The following is a 20,356-nucleotide window of genomic DNA, read 5'->3' as shown; positions in this document are numbered from 1 at the left end:
TACCAGCTACGACCGGCTCAACTGCACACGACACCGAGCTGAGTCAGTTGTAGCACCTGAACATCACATGATGAGACTGAGACAGCAATAAAGTAATGGATTAATCATTATAATGTGCAGCTTTACAAAAGAAACCAAGCCATTAAACACCAACAATTCCAGGATCCCTGTGTCTTTATCACTGTATAACTATGAACTTTAGCTTATAATGTTAACAAGTTTAAAATTGATTCAAATGAACACCTTTCATAGGTGGTTGAGTATTTGTTTATGACATTATTTGAATGTCCTGGTACAACAAGGCTCTCCCTAAATCACGGTATCACTTGAAAATAACATTTAACCAAAGATCTGTAAGAAGAAAAGTTATAACAAATTACTCAGGAGACACAAGACAAACTAACTGTTTGTTAGTTTGTTGTACGTTTCAGGTCACCAGACCAAATTAATGTTATTGTTGCTCAAACGCCACAAAAGCTACAGCTGCAGTGTGTTGAATTCAAAGCTCAAGAAAATACTTCTATTGAAATCTCTGTTTACTGTAACTACATTAATTAGTGTTATGCAAACAGTTGCAGTCAATACGGCCCTTTTTTTCTCAAGGCCTGTGTGTGTTATGAGCCTTGCCTATAAATGGAAAGTTACACAGTGGAAAAAGCAGCTGCAGAAACACTTCGATTGAAAATGTACTCGGTGCTTTCAAAAAATAAAATACTGTCCATGCCAACTGTTATATATAACTGTTTTATTCTATTATGTGAAATTTTTCAATGTCAGTTCACCTTCTGACAAACCAACTTTGACCTGAGATTCCTGCTGTTATATTTTGAATTACTTAAAATGACTTATTTTTAGAGCTGCAGCGAATACTCGATTAGTCAATCGATTAGTTGGCAACTATTTTGATAATCAAATAATCATTTTAGCCATTTTTTTAAGCAAGAAGGCCAAATATTTGCCTGTTTCAGCCTCTCAAATGTGAGGATGTGATGCTTTTTTTGCCATACACAATGATGAACTGATTACATTTGGGCGGACCAAACAAGACATTTGAAGATGTCGCCTTGAAAATTATAACCGTTATCTATTTTAAAATAGTAAAGCAATTTAAATCACAACAGCAGAACAGCTTCAGCTCTTATTTTAATAAGATATAATATTTCAGACCTTCTTTAATGGTTTCCTTTAATATTTTTGTATATGTAGAATTTAAATAGAATTTGGTACATCTGTGCAGAGGGTGTGAATCTGCTGTGGCAGGAAGCTTCGGGTGGGAGTCAGACAGCCTCTCTTTATCTCCAGTGTGAACTAAATACTAAAATTCAGCTGCAGTTTTTGAACCAGCAGCAGCAGCAGCACCTGAGAGTTCCGGTTCACCTGCAGAATATCAGACTCAGATGCAAAATGACTACAGATGATGCTGTCTGAGGGTCTTGCTCCCATGTAGGAGGAGGAGTTGGGGTCCACTCACATGTATGCCCGGCAGCCCATTGTCTCATAATCCATCTCAGAGTGCGCCTGCAGGAAAACATTGCTGTCGATACTTGATATTGTATTTTAAGAAAAAGCAAAACTGTAAGTAAAACACAACAGAGAAGACCTTAGATGTCACTGTCTTGCAGAACTGGTGTGTGTGTGTGTGTGTGTGTGTTTGGAGGGGGGGTAAAGGAGTGATGAGCGAGAGGAAAAGCAGGAGGACCCCCTGCCAGGCCTCCTCATACATTATCAGCTCACAGCTTCCCAGCAGGCATCACCCAGTACATACCAGGGTGTCAAGCTTCTCTACCGCCAGGGGCAGGATCAGTTTTTTTAATATGGGGCAACTCTCAACTCTCAGACGCATGCAGTCAACCTCTCCCGACACATCAAGAAAGAGAAAGAAACACGCACATAAAGAGGAATAAAATAAAAGGTTTTTCACCATTTAATTAAAATTGATTGTCAGGAGAATAATACATAAAATTGTGCTTGGTGTGCTTAACTGAAATGATGCAAATGAAATGTATATACATACACACTTGTATATCACATATATGTACAAATGTCAAATACAATATTGCAATGTGAGTCCACATGTCAAGCAACTGTAACTTTGGGAAATGTTTTCACACCGATACAAATCTGATCCTGCCTTGAATTCAGATATTTAGGGATGAAGTCACCAATACAGTCAGCCACTTCACAATCACACAGTGTTTTGATGTTTGTTACAACTAGGTGCTGCAGTATTATTGCCTTCAAACGATTGCATTTTTTTTTTGTAATTTGTAATCAGGGATGGATCACAGCTCAAACTTACACATGCCAGTTAAATTACAGTGAATCCATGGACTCATGCCACGGCCAGCTCGATGACAAAAAGTTCCATGTGATGCTTTGATCAGAAACCGTTATAAGAGACTGAATATTTGAACCTGAATATGCAGTGTTAATTTTGACACCAAGCACCTTGGGAAAGATTTGAGAAATTATAAAAAAAACCTACTTCACAGTAGAATACTGCCACCTTGTGGAGGAAACACGCCCCAATTTCTTCACTCTAATGATAAAGTGATGATTCTCTCTCTCTGGTCAGACATTTTCCCTGATGCCACTTTAACAGCTACACAAAGTGACAACGATTCATTTCTTAATCTCAATTCATCTACTGGCAGTAATGAAAAACAGGAAATGGATTCTTCCTAGTTAACAGTGAGAGATTGCAGAGGAGAAAAAAAGCAGATATTTGTATAGTGTTTGTAGCTTTCAACAGGAATTAAAAGCAATCTAGTTGAATTCAGAGCGAATGATGCTTTTATCACATCAGCCTCAAGGCACATTAAATACACTTTTTCTGTGAAAAGTGTTACCGCTGAAAGCTGTAATTACCCTTATGTCTGTCTCTCTCTAACACACACACAAACACCAGCCAAAGAATCTCATTTTCCCCGTTTGGGTACATGGTTGTTGTGCGTCGTTGGCAGCATGTCAATGACTTTTAAAATAAAAACTTTTCATTTTTCTACAAGCTGAAGATCTCATCTGTCATAACAGCGTGTAAAAGTTTACCGAACACAGACAGTGATGACTTCCCTTCACATGAAAACATACTCCAGGTGCTGCATGAAATCAACAGTAATGACGGCAGCGAACTAAGTGATTGTACAGGATATCGAACGGAGACCTGCATAAAAGCGATGCAAATCATCTTTTTGAAACCAGCACGAAAATCAATAATGTTTTAAAATAAATCTGTTAATGATCACCTTTAAATCCCGCCTAAATTTTTTACAATCAGCTTTTACAGTCAGTCATTCACTCGGTGGCAGTGTACGATCTCCATCCTTACATTCGGAGCTCCGGCTTGATTTCGACGTTCTGTCCCGCTCGAACGTGACGTTTGCCGCGCTCATGAGGGTGTCGGCGCTGCAGAGTCCTGGCTGGGTTTTCCGGTCGGTACCTCGTACTTGAAGACCACGCTGAACAGCTTCCCTCCCAGCCGGTCGGCCAGCCACGAGTTCTTGATGACGGCCATCTTGAGGCTCTCGCAGCTGAGCATGGCGTAGTAGTTGGTGTGGATGGCTCGGCCCATGCCCTCGATGATCACCAGGTCGGTTTGCCGCTCCCGCACCACCGAGGCCAGCACTTTGTCCAGACGGCTGGGGAGACAGAGAATTTGTTTAAATGTATTATATATCATATATAAACTTCTTGAGAGGTACCATCCCAGTATCAAACACTTTAGATCACGTTAACATTTTATCTGCAGTAGGTAACCATAATACAGTACATCTAATGGTTTCTACAGCAGGTCTAACCTGTACTCTGCTATAGCTGCAACTAATGATTATTTTCATTGATTAATCTGTTGATTATTTTCTCGATGAATCTATAAGTTGTCTATAAAATGTCAGAAAATGGTGAAAAATGTTGATCATTGTTTCTCAAAGAGGACTGAAGAAACCAGAAAATATTCACATTTGAGAAACTGGAAGGAGAAATATGTTATTATTACAAAAATCTGTAAATTTGTACCATGATATACAGTATTTCTATATATGTATATAATAGTGGAACCAGATGCCTGTGTAAAGGATAAAAAGGTGGTGGTAAAGAGCTGAACCGTGTTATATGTGTCATATCACCACAGTATTATGATAATATGGTTATCTTGGCTGGCCTAACAGCCAACGCATTAAAAATGTCAGATGTAAAAATGCCAAATAACCAACCTCAGATCCAAGCAGGGAGAACTGGAACCGCTCTGGATCAACATCAATCTGTCCTCCCTCAGTCCAGCCCTGCGCATCAAAGAGATCAAAGTTCACAGCTGGTGTTGCTCAATTATCTAAAAATCTTTTTGGGTATGATATTGCAAGATCAGACACTGAGAATTACTTTGATAGAAAAATTCTTCTTCTTGTTTCCACAGCTTTCAGCCAAATCTCATGGCCTACCTAGATGTTATTCATATATTTTACTATGTAAAAGGAAGCAGTGTCAGTTGGCTCTTTATTGTTATCTGTGTAAATAACAGATCAATAGCTGCAGTGTATATATTTTGCATTTTTTTAAACTTAGAACAATTTTTCTGTCTGTCTTGTTCGGTAAAAAGATTGTATTCATTGTTTTCAAAAACCTTCATCAATACTCACTGAATCACTGAATCCATGGCAGCGATTCTTTCGGTCAGTATTTGCAGTTCACCGTTTGTTACGTCATTTAAAGCTGGGCCTGAGTTGCTGGCCAACACAACCTAAAGGCAGAGGGATAGAAGAGTTGTGGTAAGATTTTATCAAATAAAGTGCCTTTTAATTATGTTGTTGGGGTCTCTTACCTCTGTTCCTCGAGAGAGAAGCTCTCTGACAAAAGGCATCACTCCTAGAATGATGTCTACTCCGCTATTATCTACGAAAAACAAGGCACACTTATGAGGAGGACCCTGCAAGAGAAAACCAGGATGGATTGTATTCAAGCACTAATCATCAGGAGCACACAACACAGAAACACTATCACAAGTATGTGAAATATTACTAATGAGTGCTGTTATCTGTTTCCACTTGGTGCTAAGTCAAAACACGGTAGTGCCTGGTACTGACAGTGTAGCGCCTCTGATAAAACCTCTAACCTCCCACCAAAAATGCTAAAATTGGTTTTGAAATAAAAAAGCAGAGAAAGAGCCTGACCTTTTGTCTCTCGAGCCACTGGTCAAATGAATCAACAAGCCATGGCCGCTCTGATGGGAAAAAGAAAAACACAAAAACCAAGAGTTATTCTAAATATCCTTCAATTTCACAATTTTTCTGTAACTAAATTTGCTTAAAAAAAGCAATTAAGAAATGTGAAAAGAATGAAGAAGGTGTGACAGTGATAGCTATTAATATGTGATTGGCTGAGCTCTGGATGTGGTCTGAATCACAATGTGTTTTGTATGCATTTACATCTTGCATTAGCGTGTGTTTTTTAGTGTAAATGGAGAGAGTTTGTCAAATGGCTTGATTGCAGAAATTAGAAGGTAAACTGGTGTAAAAATAAGCTCTGATACCTTCCAATTGTCGTTTAGCTTCCTCAAACCCAAACTCAGGATCAGATTCCAGGACGCTGCATGACATCAAGACAAAATATGCAACAGTGCAATTATAAGGCAGATATCTGAGTCACAGTTTGCAAAACAGAGAAACCACACGTTCCAAACCTTGAGATAAAATGAAAGAGTTTAGCAGCCACTGCAGCCTGGCCAGCAAACAAAAAAAGGCTGCTGTCTGTCCTCAAAGCATCACTAATAATATGCTCTCAGGCTGAGCAATATGATCAACAATATGAATTCAATCAATTCTTTTTTAAACAGTGAAAAACTCTGTTGACAGATATAACCAAGAAAAGTTGGCTATAGCTGTCAAAAAGGGAGGATTACTGTAATTCCCTGTGATCACTCAAAGCTTCAAAAGGCAACACATATTTAAACTAGAAATAACACCTTGCAGTTGTATGCCTCCACCAAACAGCCGAGTTACAGTTTACTTCCATGTCTATCCAGAATCATAATATTTGTAGTGAAGACTTTGAAGGGATTTAATAAAAAGGTATTAAGTGTATTTTTTGCGGAATTGGGAGGTATCACTATATTGACATGCATGACTCCAGTGAGAAATGTGCTGTCTACACTTAGACTATTTTTACAGAGGAGTACAGAGGAATGATAAAGAGCTTCATCACATGGTGCAAAGATAATCACCTAAAGCTCAATATCAGTAAAACCAATGAGGTCGTGGTGGGCTACCAGAGGAACAGGAGGACCCCTGTCCTGGTGGTCATCCAGGAAGAGGAAATGAAGAGGGTGGATTCATACAAATACCTTGGGAAAGCAAAATGCAGCGAAGCTACAAATTCTAAAACTTGGATGTTTCACGCACATCTTCAACCCAGCAGCACAGAAGATCTATACAATCACCACAGTTTCAAGGTGGGAACCGAGATTAGCGTCACCAATTCAGTATCAGACCAAATGTGAAATATGGTCACAATCTCCCCTTCTGTTCCTGAGTTATGGCCAGAAAAGTGTTTATGCAGAACATTATGATGTCACAGTGAAGGTGACCTTTGACCTTTTGGATATAAAATGTCATCACTTCATCATTTTATCCTATTAGACATTTATGTAAAACTTTGTCATAATTATCTTATGAATTCTCGAGTTATGGCCAATAACGTCTTTTGTGAGGTCACAGTGACCTTGACCTTTGACCACCAAATTCTAATCAGTTCATCTTTGAGTCCAAGTGGATGTTTGTGCCAAATTTGAAGAAATTCCCTCAAGGCGTTCCTGAGATATCACGTTCACAAGAATGGGATGGATGGACAGATGTACAACCTGAAAACACGATGCCTCCGGCCACGGCTGTCGCTGGCATGGAGGCATAAAAATCTATGGTAAGTGCTTAAGTAATTATTTAACTGATTTTTATGAAATTTATTTTCTATCCATGCTGCCAACTGTTTACAGGCTGGCTAACTCTGGGTAGCTTAACTTATCAAAGCAATGTAACACAAAGGCACTTCACCAAAGCAGGAAAAAAACTGCCTGTTTGCCTATTCAAAGCTGTATATTCATGAACTATCCTCCTCTGCCACAACCCATAATCAGCCAGAACAGAGCAACCCATCAACCTTGCAGCTCAGAGGCTTTAAAAGCTGTTAACTCCACTCACTCTGAAACGGCTTTGGCTCCCCAGTCGAAGACATTACCAGCCAGGACGCCCCTGACCAGGGCAAACTGTCTCTCCTCCCAGCTCAGCTCCTCCAGGGACTTCACTGCCTTCTGATAGTATTTGAGAGCGATGTCATTCTCCCTCTGTTTAATCTGCAACACAACAGAGATATGATACGGTTTCCAGTTCAAATGGAATAAAAAAAAATTGTTTATCTAGCTGCATTCATAAATAAAAAAAAAATTGTGTTAAAACATGGTAACAAGTTACTCATGTAGAGACTAAATTGTATAGTGGGTGGAAAGAAATCACCTGTGTAACACCATGAGACTGTATGAAAACATAAATGGTATGAAATTCATAAAACCGATCAGAGAGGGCCAAACCAGCTGTGTAGCACACAAAAAGAACACAAACAGAAAACAAAATAGGTTGATAGATTTCACTCAGACCTTAGAGTAGGGATCAGGAAAGTTGAACTCGTTTAAACAGTGTTCCCTCGTGTCTAACAGACTTCTGACAGTGAGGGATCCATAAGCACTAGGTGAGAAGAGAAGCACTCTACATTAGCCAGAGAGAAAAACACACACACACACACACACACACACACACACACACACACGCACACATGCACTCACGCACACACAACGGGGCTGGGGCGGTTGATGCTTTCATGTTTTTGCTCTGTGTTGGAAGAGACTGTATCGTAGCCTGATATAACTGTATCAAAACTATGCCAAACTGAACATTTCAAGACTCATAATTATTGAAATGTGTGACAGTTTTCCTGGTTTTTAAAAATCTGGCATTTAGGGTTTTGGTTTTTTTTTTTTGCAAAAATATCTCACATCATGTTCATCATCATTCTGATATCAGCACAGTTCATTCTGCTCAGTCATTAACACAACCAATACAGCTGATACACACTTACGCAATGCACCCCATTCCTAAAAACTGAAACAGTCATGAGAATTAACATCAAGATTTCCCTTTTTCATTAACAACATATGTAGGCAGTTAGAGTAGGCATGAAGATGTGAAACTAATGCAGACGATGGAAGAAGAGAGTTGAGTTTTAGTCCACTAAAAAGGCAGATGAGTGCGAAAGCAGAGACAGTTACTTACAAAGGCTGGTGGCGGAGGGTCTGAAGCTTGTGTCTGTATTTCTGACGGAACTTCTCCGCTCGCTCGGCTGCCTCCGGCATGTCAGGCTGACTCGCTACGGCTCTCTTAACCACCTGCTCAAGGAAACAAGAACAGTAATCAGCCATGTTCATAACCTTTGTGGCTCACCAGCACTGAGTTTCCAAAAATCAAACCAATGCATCTCACATGTAAAGCGGACCAGGTAGGCCAAATGTATTGCGGATTTCTGGGCCTATTTTGGCACTTTTATCCAAGCTCTTTGCAATGTGTCTTTCATTCCTACGTACACTATATTTGATTTTCATTAGCTTAACACACCTATGTTAACTGTTGGCAACATTGCAGAAAAAAATAGACTGTAGTCCACAACACAAAATACTACATTTAAATTCTGAATACTACTGATTGAGGTTTCTTTTCACACAGGCAGGATGGCCTGTCCCCCTCTGCAAATCTCCAAACAGTAACAAGAATGCTTAAAATGTTCAATAAAGAATTCAAAACCAATGCATAAGTGTGCAATTATTCATTTAACATACTATACGATGCACCAATCATATGAATAAATTACTACTATAATTTACCGTATGAGGTATCAGAGCACCTGGTCACCACTACATATTGTGATTTGTTCCAGTGCAAATGCAATGAGGCTTGATTGCAAAAGTTCTAAAACAGCATAAAAAAACCATCTAAAACCATAAATGTAAAATTTCAACAATCAATATAGACAAAAATCTAGTAGTAGAGGAGGCAGAGGTAAACAGTTTTACAACACACAAAGACAAAATTTTGCAGTGCAGATTTTGATTTAAACTTATGAACTGGAGAAATAGCTTTTTTTTGTAATTTTACTCAGTTTTAACAAAGTTTTCCATCTAAAACATAATCTGGTGTCTTACCCCGTCCAGGGCCTCCTCGAAGCAAAACAGCCAGTATTCACGGGCCAGAGCGTCCTCCGTCAGGTCCACGGTGTCGGGGATGTAAGAGGAAGGGTCCTGCAGCAGGGGCAGGTTCACCAGCTGCCTCTCCAGACGGTCCATCTCCAGCATGTCAAACTAGATGCAACAAAGAGAGAGAAGATACATACTGTCTGTCTTGTCCATAAACTCGCTTCTTCCAGCTTGCAGAGTCCACTCCATATTATTTCTATTTACTAAACCACTTTTGTCTTAGCAATAATGTGAGAGGCTTTACTCTTGTTAGTATTTTTTCTTTAGATAACAAGAAAGCTGAGAGGGAGACACAGCAAGGAAGAAACAAGATTAATCCTAAAAGCCAGTGGGAGCAAGTGGATTCATTAATTAGGGGCACGATCAATAGTGCATTAGAGGAAGTCATTTGTTTTAAAAGAACAAATTGCATCTATAGAGGTTTCTTGAGCGGTATGTCAACAAGAATGACCTAATATCTATTCTGAGTCACCGAATTTATTTAAATATGGACGTCATGACAGCTCCCCAAAAGTGACGCCAAAACATCTCGATCGCCCCCTGGTGGCTGGCTGCAGTATAGCTCATAAGTCCTGCCGCCTCCATGTTAACAGATGGGACATGAGTCAAACTAAAAAAAATCAAAGCTCACGTCAAATAAATTTTTCCCAAAGATGGTTTCTGTCACTTTAGGTAGTTCTTATCCACTGATGTTTTTCCAAGTGCTCATTTTTCTGATAAGTTTGTTTTTAATTAGTTATTTGACTATATAAAAAGGGGGTGTGACGTCATTATTGATAGTTGTGACAGCCGTTGTGAAACCTCAGTCAGGTGGCAGGACGGCTGAGAGGGTGTGTCCCAAAGGTCGCCATCCCGCCTGACTCTACTGCACAGACTCTGGCTCCAAATGACAACACACCAGCAAGATGGCAGCTCCCACAGAGGAGATATTTTAGCTTCACTTTTGCGTAGCAATTTATGCGTCGTCCATATTTATATACAGTCAGTGTTTTGAGTCCTGTGTCACACTTTGCCATTGGGCACTACTGAAAACTAGTTTCTCAAAGCAGGGGGAGCAGGGACTTTCGGTGGTAAGGTGGATCCCAGGACAACTAATGCTGTAGGTTAACAGCTATGGATGTTGTACAGAGGCCTGCATGCTCAAACTGTCACACAAAAGAATCAAAAAGCAAAGTTCACACTGTTATTGGCTGTCATGAGCATCAAATCCTGTCATCTTCCATCATCATATCATGTGAAATTATTCCAGACAAAACAATAGCACAATCTCTTGCAAAATGAAAGCTGTGCTGAAAATCCTGCTCTCAAAAAAAGCTGGAGAAAATTCAACAGCAGGTTGCCCTTACGCAAGTGAACACACATGTGAATGCCTCTCATAACTAAATGCTCAGTTGAGTGTTTAGAACTACAGAACAAGGCATCATGAGCAGGAGCGTCATGTCATCAAACCAGCGCACACAAGTAAAGCAGGTTTAGGTACTTACGGGAAACTGAAGGAGAGGTTAGACAGAAGAATGTGTGGAAGGGAAATGAAAAGACAGAGATTAATGAATGTCTTTGTATGATGTTTATGGATTCAGAAAGGACAGTGGTGATTGACATTTCCGTAAAAGAGATCAAAAATAAACTAGAAATACTGCCTCGCGGTTGTATGCCTCCACCGACCAGTCAAGTTGCAGTTTACATCCACGTCTGTCCAGACTCACAATATTTGTAGTGAAGACTTTGAAGGAATTTAATAAAAAGGTATTAAGTTTAACCTTTGACCACCAAACTTTAAGCAGTTCATCCTTGAGTCCAAGTGGACATTGGCGCCAGATGTAATGAAATTCCCTCCAGGCGTTCCTGAGATATCGCATATATGAAAATGGGACAGACGTGAGGTCACAGAGACCTTGACCTTTGACCACCAAAATCTAATCAGTTCATCCTTGAGTCCAAGTGGACGTTTGGGCCAAATTTGAAGAAATTCCCTCAAGGTGTTCCTGAGATATCGCATTCATGAGAGAATGAGATGAACTTAAGGTGCTATGACTTTGACCACCAAAATCTTTTGTGTATTAATTCTTGAGTCATGGCCAAAAACAGGTTTTGTGAGGTCACAGTGACCTTGACCTTTGACCACCGAAAATCTAATCAGTTCATCTTCTAGTCCAAGTGGATGTTTGTGCCAAATTTGAAGAAATTCCCTCAAGGCGTTACTGAGATATTGCGTTCACCAGAATGGAACGGATGGACGGATGGACAGATGGAAGGACAACTGGACAAACAGACAACCCAGAAACATAATGCCTCTGGCCATGGCTGTCACCAGTACGGAGGCATAAAAATATCAAATAAAGCTCAAAAGTAAAAGTCTGAAATATTTGAAAGTGGGAGGAAAAGAAACCAGCGAACAGTTAACAGAGAGAAAATAGGTCATGAGGTTTGAAATTGCGCCTTCTGATCACTCTTTGATTCCTGTAGACTCACCGTTCCACTACGTGCACGTTGCATGGGATTCATATCTGGAGAAACGCTCATCAGGCCCGAGCTTCCTGCATAATTCTCACCCCAGCTGTACTGGTTTGGATCTAAGAGGAGGCAGAGATGCAATTATTACTGCATTATTTATGGTATAACATACTATAGCCCATTTGATATAGTTCATTTCAAAGGTGTTTGGTGATGACTTAGCCAGCAGGTTTTGATATTTTATTGGCATACCCGCTGGTAAACTAACATTTTGTCATAATTTTTATCTTTACTGGTCCTTCTGCTCTGTTTAAGGTCTACTACCAACAGTATTTCTTCCATATTCTGCCATGGCAGTTATTTCAGCAATAATCCTAGTGTATCTCACCTCGTAAATTGCCACATAGTTTAGTAAATTATCTTACACAACGGCATTTGCACTGCGATTTGTTTCAAGAATAAAATGAGATGCTACTTTTGCTAAAAAAGAAAGTTGGAAAAGAGGCTGCGATGAGCCCCTTTAATCCGACGTCTCCTTCATATAAAAGCAGAATATTGAGTTATAACCGACCAGTCTAATGTGTGTAGAAGTGTGTAAGGTTATTCTGTAGCAGCCTGGTGTCATTTTCAGCTGGTGTCATTTTTTGAGATTTTTGGTTGCAGAGTGTTTAATTGAAATAAATTACTTATATTTCAAGCATTAATCTGTTGTTGCAGCAAGTATTCAGTTTGATCTTGTTGATAAAATCGCAGCAGAGCAGCAGCAGCTTGACATTGCACAAGAAACAGACATGATTCTGAGACGTCTGTTTTCAGGTTAAAGTCTAGGATCAAATTTCAACCAAAACACAATTGTCTTGGTGCTGCTTCATTTGAATGAACCTCCCACCTGTCTGCACCTCTCCTCCCACCTGTGCAACGTGTGCTCTGCTCACCAAAATACCACACAGATGCGCAAAACAAGTTTCAAGGTCAGGAAAATACCAAACAGTTAGAACACTGCTTGCAGTGGTCGTTGCACCTCCAGGAAAAGAAAAGAAAGGAAAGTATAGGGCCCTACAAGTTTACATTCACCCATAATGTGTGAGGGAGGATTTGCATGATGTGTGAAAACTGCATAAGGTATGTGTAGGTCTTTTCTTACTGTCCTCCTCTGCTCCTTTAAGAAATGCTCCAATGGCCCCAAGATAGCCTTCATGTCTCAGGAACAAGGCCTGAACTTCACCCTACAACAACAAAAGAAAAGGAGTTATTAACATCAGTTGGTTCAGTTGGTAATAAGACGTTCAGGACTAAACTGAGCTATAAGTATATCTGTCAGAATGAGAAAACAAAAAAAAAAGAATAAAAAAACTCTAAGCATTGCCTTGGTGAAGAAGTTGATGCTGTAGGTGATTGTGTGCATGGTGACAGGGTGTCCTCTGATGAAGAATCCACCAAAGTACACTCTGGACAGGTTGTGTAGCTTGGCATACAGACAGGCCAGCTGCCCGATGTCGTTGCTGATCATATGGAGTAAGCTCTTGGCCATGTCCTCTTTAGAGAATTCTACAATAAAGAACAGAGTTTTATAAACATGCAGGCAAAATATCGATATCACAAAACTGTAAAACAGGTTCACTGATATCTGATTATTTACGTATTGCCATTAATGTATTATTAGGAATCTAGAGCAACTGCGTTCACTGGTGGTGAAACTTTTTGTGTTCAAATGGGAAAGCCTCTGACTATCTTCAACATTCTGTTCAAGACAGTACACAATAAAACACAGTATGTACAGTATGTGTAATTTTCCCACAAAATGAAAAAAGTCACATGAATATCCTAAATGTATGAAACTTTTTAGTATTCCTGATTATACAAAATATTACATATGCATTGGAGTAGTAGTTTAACATCAGATATCAATATCAAAATCATTGTCCATATTTTCAAACTGAAACTGCATAAACCATTCAAGACAGCAGCCGATGGAAAGTAACAGCCAACAAAGTTGTGAAATTCTGTGGAACGGTGTCATCTCTGCAGTTTTTTAACATTTACATTGCAGCACAAAGCTGCATTAGACCTGGATGAAAGATAATCAGTCAACTTCAACACAGGTTTTGTTCTAAAAAAACAGGCAGACTTAGCTCCTGTCTCTTTAAGGTCCCCCCTCATGTTGAGCCCACTCTGTTCTGATTGGCCAGCTTTTTGGAGGAAAGCGTTATCAGAGTCATGTTAAGTTATTGCTGATTCAAACCCAATATTTCCTGCTTTTGCCGCTTCATATTAAAAGCTTTTAAATTTCTAAATAACAGGACTACTACGGGATACCTAGACTTTTATTGTGAAGAATTTACAGGAAATAAAAACTTGACCCTCACCGAATTAGCGGAGCTTCGTTAGCAGCACTAAAAATCGGTCGACACGACAACATATGGAGATATTCGGAGGTCTTTGTTTAGCGATCAGTTAGAAATAATACAGGAAGGAATAATACAGGCAGAAACAGCCACAGTGATGATGATATTTGATGAAGAGCTGCAGACAGCCAGCACACCTCCAACAGGTAAACAACTTATTTTACTTTGCCGTAATAGAATGGGAAAACACTCACAGCATGCCAGCTCGGCTCAAGACATGACTCAGTGTGACTATCTCCAAAACAATGGAAAAATGCCATAATTTTAGCAGAGTGAAGAAGTGAACTCGCATGCTGTGCGTGGAGCAGATGACCATATAAAGAAATTTGTCACGAGTTGAAGTCGGCTCAAACTGAAAGTAGAAAAAAACGTTGGAAACCGAGCATTCAGAGCAGTCTGAAGCCAGTGCTTTTTACTCACAGGGACTACTTCGACATACATTTACCTCATTATTTGACACTTTGGCCATATTTAATATGAAGATCCGATATTGTAACATTATAAATATGACTGAAAATAAGGAAAAGCGTAATAGGTCCCCTTGAAAGCATTACTCTACCCTTTGGGTGTCAAGTTTGTAGTCTGTACTTTGCCATATAGAGGACTATTCTGAGCAGAAAAGTGGAGTATACTGCAGGAGTGGTTTGAATTCCTATTGACATTCTGATACCGTTTTGTGAAACTGGGTCACTACTGAAGTAATTTTTACCCCACTATGGATCTAAGCTGACCACAACTGCTACCCTTCTAAAAAAAAAAAAAAAAAAAAAAAATCAAAGGAGTTACAAACTTTTTACAGCCAATTTTCAGGTTCAACATGGGTGGGGTACTGCTTTAATGTATTTTTGGTCCAATCAAATGAATGAACTGCAGGTACGAGATACAAAATATATAGTGTGTCATTACAGTCTTCTATTTCACTAACCTGGACATATACATATATAACGCCACAGGGCAGCCACTTAAAACCATTGTGCCCATGCGTCACCTTTGTTAGCAGTAGCAGACTTCCCAAAACTGCTTGCAATAAGATCTCCAGTCAAGCCCAAGGACCCGTAAGATCCTCCGTAGATATCTTTAACAAGCATATCAACACTTGTGTGCTGCCCTTTAGAAGCCAACTGTAGCAACTCGTCAAATCTCTACAGGAGAGAAAAGGGCAAAGTTCATGTGGCTTAAGGGAAAGAAATATTGCACTTCACTATGATTGTTTTTTTCTAATAACTACATGAAAAGAGGAAAATGAGTTGTCTGATAAGTAGAAGTCAAGAAAGTAGCAAAAAATAATAGCAACAGAAGTTAAAAATATATATATATAATACTGAGACGTTAATCTTTAATGGTTGACTTCAAAGTAACAACTAATAAATTCAGTAAAAGTAGGCCAAGTTATGCAAGATACCTTGGTTTTGGTGAGCAAGGCTCCAAGGCCCCAGAACGTCCCTCCACCTATTGAGCTTCCTCCTATACGCTCAAATTTATCCTCCGATTCAACCTGTTGAAGACAGAGAAGATGAGATGGCTTTTAGTGTGAATCAAATATAGTAAGAACAGAAGACCCTTGTTTATACAAATGGAAATTATCTGGAAAAAGACACATGTGTACAATAAACACAGGATGCATTTTCACTAAGCCCTTCATTTTACATATGCTATATAGTAGATAAAAGACATAACTTGTAGTCATACCTAGACCATTTTACTTAAAGCATATGAGCCTTAAATGAAAACTTTGGCGATTCTGACCTCTAGAAGCGCTATGGAGCAGTTGTTTCATGAGTGTGTCCCCATTTTGTCTTGTGCATACATGCACAGGGGCACACAAGCACACGCGATAAACAGTCCTATCGATGATTTTACACTATTCTAATGATCAACAGATGTCTGTACTGCACCAAGAAATGCAGCAATACACCAACAAAGGCAGGGAATAAGAGGACTGCAGGCTAGTAAACATGAATGTAAACCTTGAAGGATTTTAAATAATTTTTAAAAAAATCAGCTTTGAAAATGTTTGTTTACCTCAAAGATACAAACGATGCATTTTGGGTGAGTAATACTGAATGTAAGCATAACTTTTGTTTGTTTACAAGAAAACTCCACAGGTCACCTTTAACCCACTAGCTAAAGAGCAAGGACAAACGCTGTCTGCAGAGCCAAACTGATCCAGGATTTTTGAGGCAAATAACATGTGTGTTAAGCAGTAAAAAAAAAAAAAAAAATGTGCCAAAGTTCTACAATGAGGGTTATCCAAGAGTTGCAACAAAGATATTCAAGAGGAAAGGTATTTGACAGTTAAAAAATGAACATATTCTTAAGAGTTTTCACATGAATGTTTGTTATATGCTATTCTGCCAGATGTAAACAATAAAATGTGCTGAACATATTTGGTAATAATGGCATTCCTTCTGTAATATCTCCTGCATTCAATATTAGGCCAGTGTAGCACATAAACTCTAGCAAACTGTCACTTTGAATTATAGAACTACTGCTGCTACTACTGCTATAAAATCTTTTAATAATAAAAGAAACATACTTGTACTCTTCAAACCTTAATCATGACAGAAATATGGTTTAGCTTAGCTTATATAACAGAGATACCCAATTCCATAAAACACAGACAAAAGCTCAATTCGTCGTTTTTTACCTTGACTATGGACACTCCAGAGCCGATGTTTACAAGCAGGTAAGGAAAGATGTCTGGATTAGTCGTCTGAAAGCGGAACTCTGAGTCAGCGTGTTTGGCATACACGAAAGCCTCGTGGGGTATGTTCCTTAGCACAAAGTTACAGCCCTTGATGAGGCAGGTCATCTCATCCTCTTTGTCCACTCTGCCACAATGCAACACAATAAGGGGCCGTTAGCTTGAGTCATTCTCAGCCAAAAGTGAAGTAAAGCCAAAGCAGAAGACTTACCATTTTGTCATCTGGCTGGTCAATCTCTAACTATTATGTGCCACCTACTTAAGTTTATTAAAAGAGAAACATTTAATATATGATTCTCAAGGCCGATGCCGTGTGGATGCAGACAAAAGCAAGTCAAACATCACGTGAATGCTCTGTTGCTTTCATATGTTTGCCAACAAAGTGGCTGACAAAGTTAGTCAGTAAACAGAAGATATTTTCCAGAACACTCTCCATTATTTCCTTCCACAGTCTATTGAGCTCTCTCCTAAACAATCAAATTTGTCCCTTAATTCAACCCGTTTAACAGGAAGACAACAGGATATTGCCTTCTTTGTGAATCAGTTACAGTAAGGGCAAAGGACCATTGTTTACTCTTAACTTAGCCATCTGGAATATGCTAGATATTTGCCTCCCTTTCAATTTTTTTTTTTGTTCAGGTAGTATTTACAGTACAACACTATGCATCATTACAACAAAAGCCAAGACTTTTTTTGGCTGCATTTTGTTTGATTACTCACTTGAGTCCCAGTTTCCTCTCAATGAGTTCTTTGAATTTGTGTGCTCCTCCACCTGTGGCTTTGATAACTTTGGTATCCGTGTTGACCAGGTGGTCTTTGATGAAGTCCAAGCATGTTTCAATGTATGCATTTTCAAACTTGATAAAGTGCAGGCGTGCAGTGACCTCTTCCTGCACAGATATTTCATACAGCTTGTCACTGGCAGCCTCCTGGGAAACAGATAAAATGGACACACACAGGACAAAGATCCGTGAGTGGGTGAAGACTTGGTTACATCCAGCTGATGCATTTCCTCTGCCAGGGCCCGTGTATTCCCATCATAATCTAGCAATTTAGCATATGTTCGGGTAGATAGTGGTGTTTAAATAAGAAAATGTAAGCAACCTGGAGATAGAGGCTTTGCCCTGTCCAGCAGTATAATGAAGAGTTTTGTAAAAAGCAGGACAACTTGGAGAGATACTCGCAGGAAGCCAGCATTTTTAACTGATGCAGAAAATAATTACCTTTGCAGAGTGGTCGAAAGATCGCACTTTGGCCACTTTGTGTTGTACAGTTGAGTAGTAGGCGAGTTTTGTGAGAGATCCACCTGAGGAAAGCAAAACAGCAGTGATTAATGTCTGAGGGGAAATCATCAGACAGCAGAAGCAGGCTATTATTAAATATATGACAGTCGTTACTCACTTACAATAAAAATCCAGATATAAATCTAACCGTTAGTGAACTTTGACACAGTAGCGTCAGCTAAACACAGGCTAACTAGCAGCTAACGTTATTGTAACGTTACTTGTTCAAAGTTGAGCGGTTTGTTTTGGCACACGTCCGCTTTATGACATATAGATAATCATGAAAGCTCGCCAGACTTCTCTCTTTTAGGGTAAACTGACTTACTATCGTACAAATAAAAGACAGACACCAATCTATGCGGCTACCGTTAGCTTTGTCTTGTTTACATTCACTTATAGTCATGTGTTGTCATAGTATCAGCTGCGGCAGTGCTAGTCTATAAACACACAGATTAGCTACGGTCGAGCAAAAGTGACAGACGAATTAAAGAAAACTTTTATATTTCCAGGTACCTATGTCTATTGCGAACCGCTTTGCGTTCTCCAAATTGCGGAATATTTCGTCGGGCGGAAGAGTAATGCTTTTATCCATGGTATGACTACTTGAGCTACTGTCAACTCGACCACATTCCGCCATGGTCGTCAACGATTTGACGCTGCATGCGGGCGTGCGTGCGTGCCTGCATGCTCCTGCCGTCCAATCAGCATGCACGCACAGGTTAAGGAGTAAACAGATGTACTTTGTTGATCCGAAATTGGTAAATCATTGTGTTACAGCAGCAGGTTATACAGGTATTGCACGGGAATAGTAAACACACAGTAAATATACATATCAATAGCAGAAAAGAGAAATATATATCCATACAATATAAACATAGGATAACATACTACATTAGACAAGTGTGCAAGGTTGTTGAAGTTTTAAAAATGCAATGAAGTAGAGTAGGAGAATAAAGATGTGCAAAGTTATTGAAGGAGTAAAACAGCGAAGAGTTTGGTTGAGACAGAAACTATAAAGCTGAGAGATCTGAACGTACTCTGTTTGACAGAGGTGAGGTATTGTAGAGAGTTATTGTTTTGGGCAGGAAAGATTTCCTGTATCAGTCCTTGTGACAGTGAGGCTGAACTAGTCTGCTGGAGAAAGTGCTCCGCTGTCTGTTCACTCTTATAAACATTTGGTGCCTCGGTGAACGTAGTCAGAAATGCTAAAACTAGATTTTTTTAAAATGTATTTATTCATTTTTTTATTTGTTTGTTTGTTTGGTTATTACATAATTTCTTATTCGGATGTTTTATATCTCGGTACAATAACTATTAATTGGTAAAAAATAGAAAACTTCTACATTGTGGGCATTTCAAGTGGAATTGTGAAGTATGTTAAATATACAGTATATATACTGTATATTACTGGTATTGGACTTCAGATGATATAATGGTTGGTTACCTAGAATCCTTTTTGGAATCACAGTAAAGATGCCAGTGGTAAAAAGTAACAAAGTACATTTAAAGTAAGGTATTTCCATTTTATGCTACTTTATACTTCTGCTCCACAACATTTCAAATGAATGTATTGTACTTGTTACTTCACTATATTTAAAGCTATAGTTACTAGTCACTGCAGATTATGATTAAGTTGATAAAACATGAAGCATGATTGTTTCTGAAATGACCCAAGTGGTTAAAATTGTCTCCACCTCAACCACTACAACATTAAAATACTGCATCCATGTTAATGCACCAGTAATGTTAATCCAATACAGTATAATGATATAACTCTCCTAAAACTAATGCACTTTTACAGTATTTTTACACTGTGATATTGCCACTTTTATCTGACCTGTTACTTCTTCCACCACCAAAATCTGCTCATACTTACTTTCATTGCCTTGAATACTGTCTTCTCTGAATTTGAGATACTTGTGGTATTCCTGTGGTTTTGTATGAAGGTCAACACTCCAGCAACACTTACAGTAAAGAACAACATTATTGTAAGTATAAGGCAGTATGAAATAAGATTGTTTTACAGCTATTTAAGGGCAAACAAAAGGGGAGGACTAAAGGGATCAAGGTATTTTAGTGCACAGATACTGCTGCAATTCCCAATTGTTTCTGCATTGAAGGGCACATAACTAACTAACTAACCACTAGATGGTAGTACTCAGCCATAATAGAGTCACATGTGCCCTTTACAGTCTGGATCCGTGCATGAAGTATAATTCTTTGC

General features: G+C 39.1%; 1 protein-coding gene across 2 annotated transcripts; it reads right to left on the bottom strand.

The window, feature by feature from the left end:
• Positions 1–1,901: 1,901 nt before the first annotated feature.
• On the bottom strand, positions 1,902–18,793 carry pank4 (pantothenate kinase 4 (inactive)). 2 transcript variants are annotated; one of them, XM_044349215.1, is made up of 20 exons: positions 18,646–18,793; positions 18,073–18,155; positions 17,570–17,778; positions 16,793–16,976; positions 15,548–15,640; positions 15,134–15,287; positions 13,107–13,288; positions 12,885–12,966; positions 11,759–11,859; positions 10,771–10,776; positions 9,236–9,391; positions 8,313–8,425; positions 7,640–7,727; positions 7,188–7,339; positions 5,525–5,580; positions 5,166–5,215; positions 4,817–4,921; positions 4,635–4,735; positions 4,212–4,280; positions 1,902–3,638 (listed from the first exon to the last, which is right to left on the bottom strand). In XM_044349215.1, the coding sequence occupies exons 1-20, from the start codon at positions 18,767–18,769 to the stop codon at positions 3,389–3,391; spliced, it is 2,358 nt and encodes a 785-aa protein (XP_044205150.1). In that variant the 5' UTR covers positions 18,770–18,793; the 3' UTR covers positions 1,902–3,388. The 2 variants fall into 2 exon arrangements, with proteins under 2 accessions (XP_044205150.1, XP_044205151.1); XM_044349216.1 differs by lacking the exon at positions 10,771–10,776.
• Between the last annotated feature and the right edge of the window lie 1,563 nt (positions 18,794–20,356).

This window comes from Thunnus albacares, chromosome 4 (genome assembly GCF_914725855.1).
Source record: "Thunnus albacares chromosome 4, fThuAlb1.1, whole genome shotgun sequence".
Taxonomy (NCBI): Eukaryota; Metazoa; Chordata; class Actinopteri; order Scombriformes; family Scombridae; genus Thunnus; species Thunnus albacares.
This window is presented reverse-complemented; position numbering and strand designations above follow the sequence as displayed.

What these genes read in the sequence shown, in the direction of transcription:
- pank4 (XM_044349215.1), bottom strand. Translation starts at nt 18,769, where the DNA reads ATGGCGGAATGTGGTCGAGTTGACAGTAGCTCAAGTAGTCATACCATG. An exon ending in AGCTAAACGACAATTGGAAG is followed by an intron (nt 5,216 to 5,524) that starts GTATCAGAGCTT and finishes TTTTCCCATCAG; the next exon opens with AGCGGCCATGGCTTGTTGAT. An exon ending in TTCTCTCTCGAGGAACAGAG is followed by an intron (nt 4,736 to 4,816) that starts GTAAGAGACCCC and finishes CTCTGCCTTTAG; the next exon opens with GTTGTGTTGGCCAGCAACTC.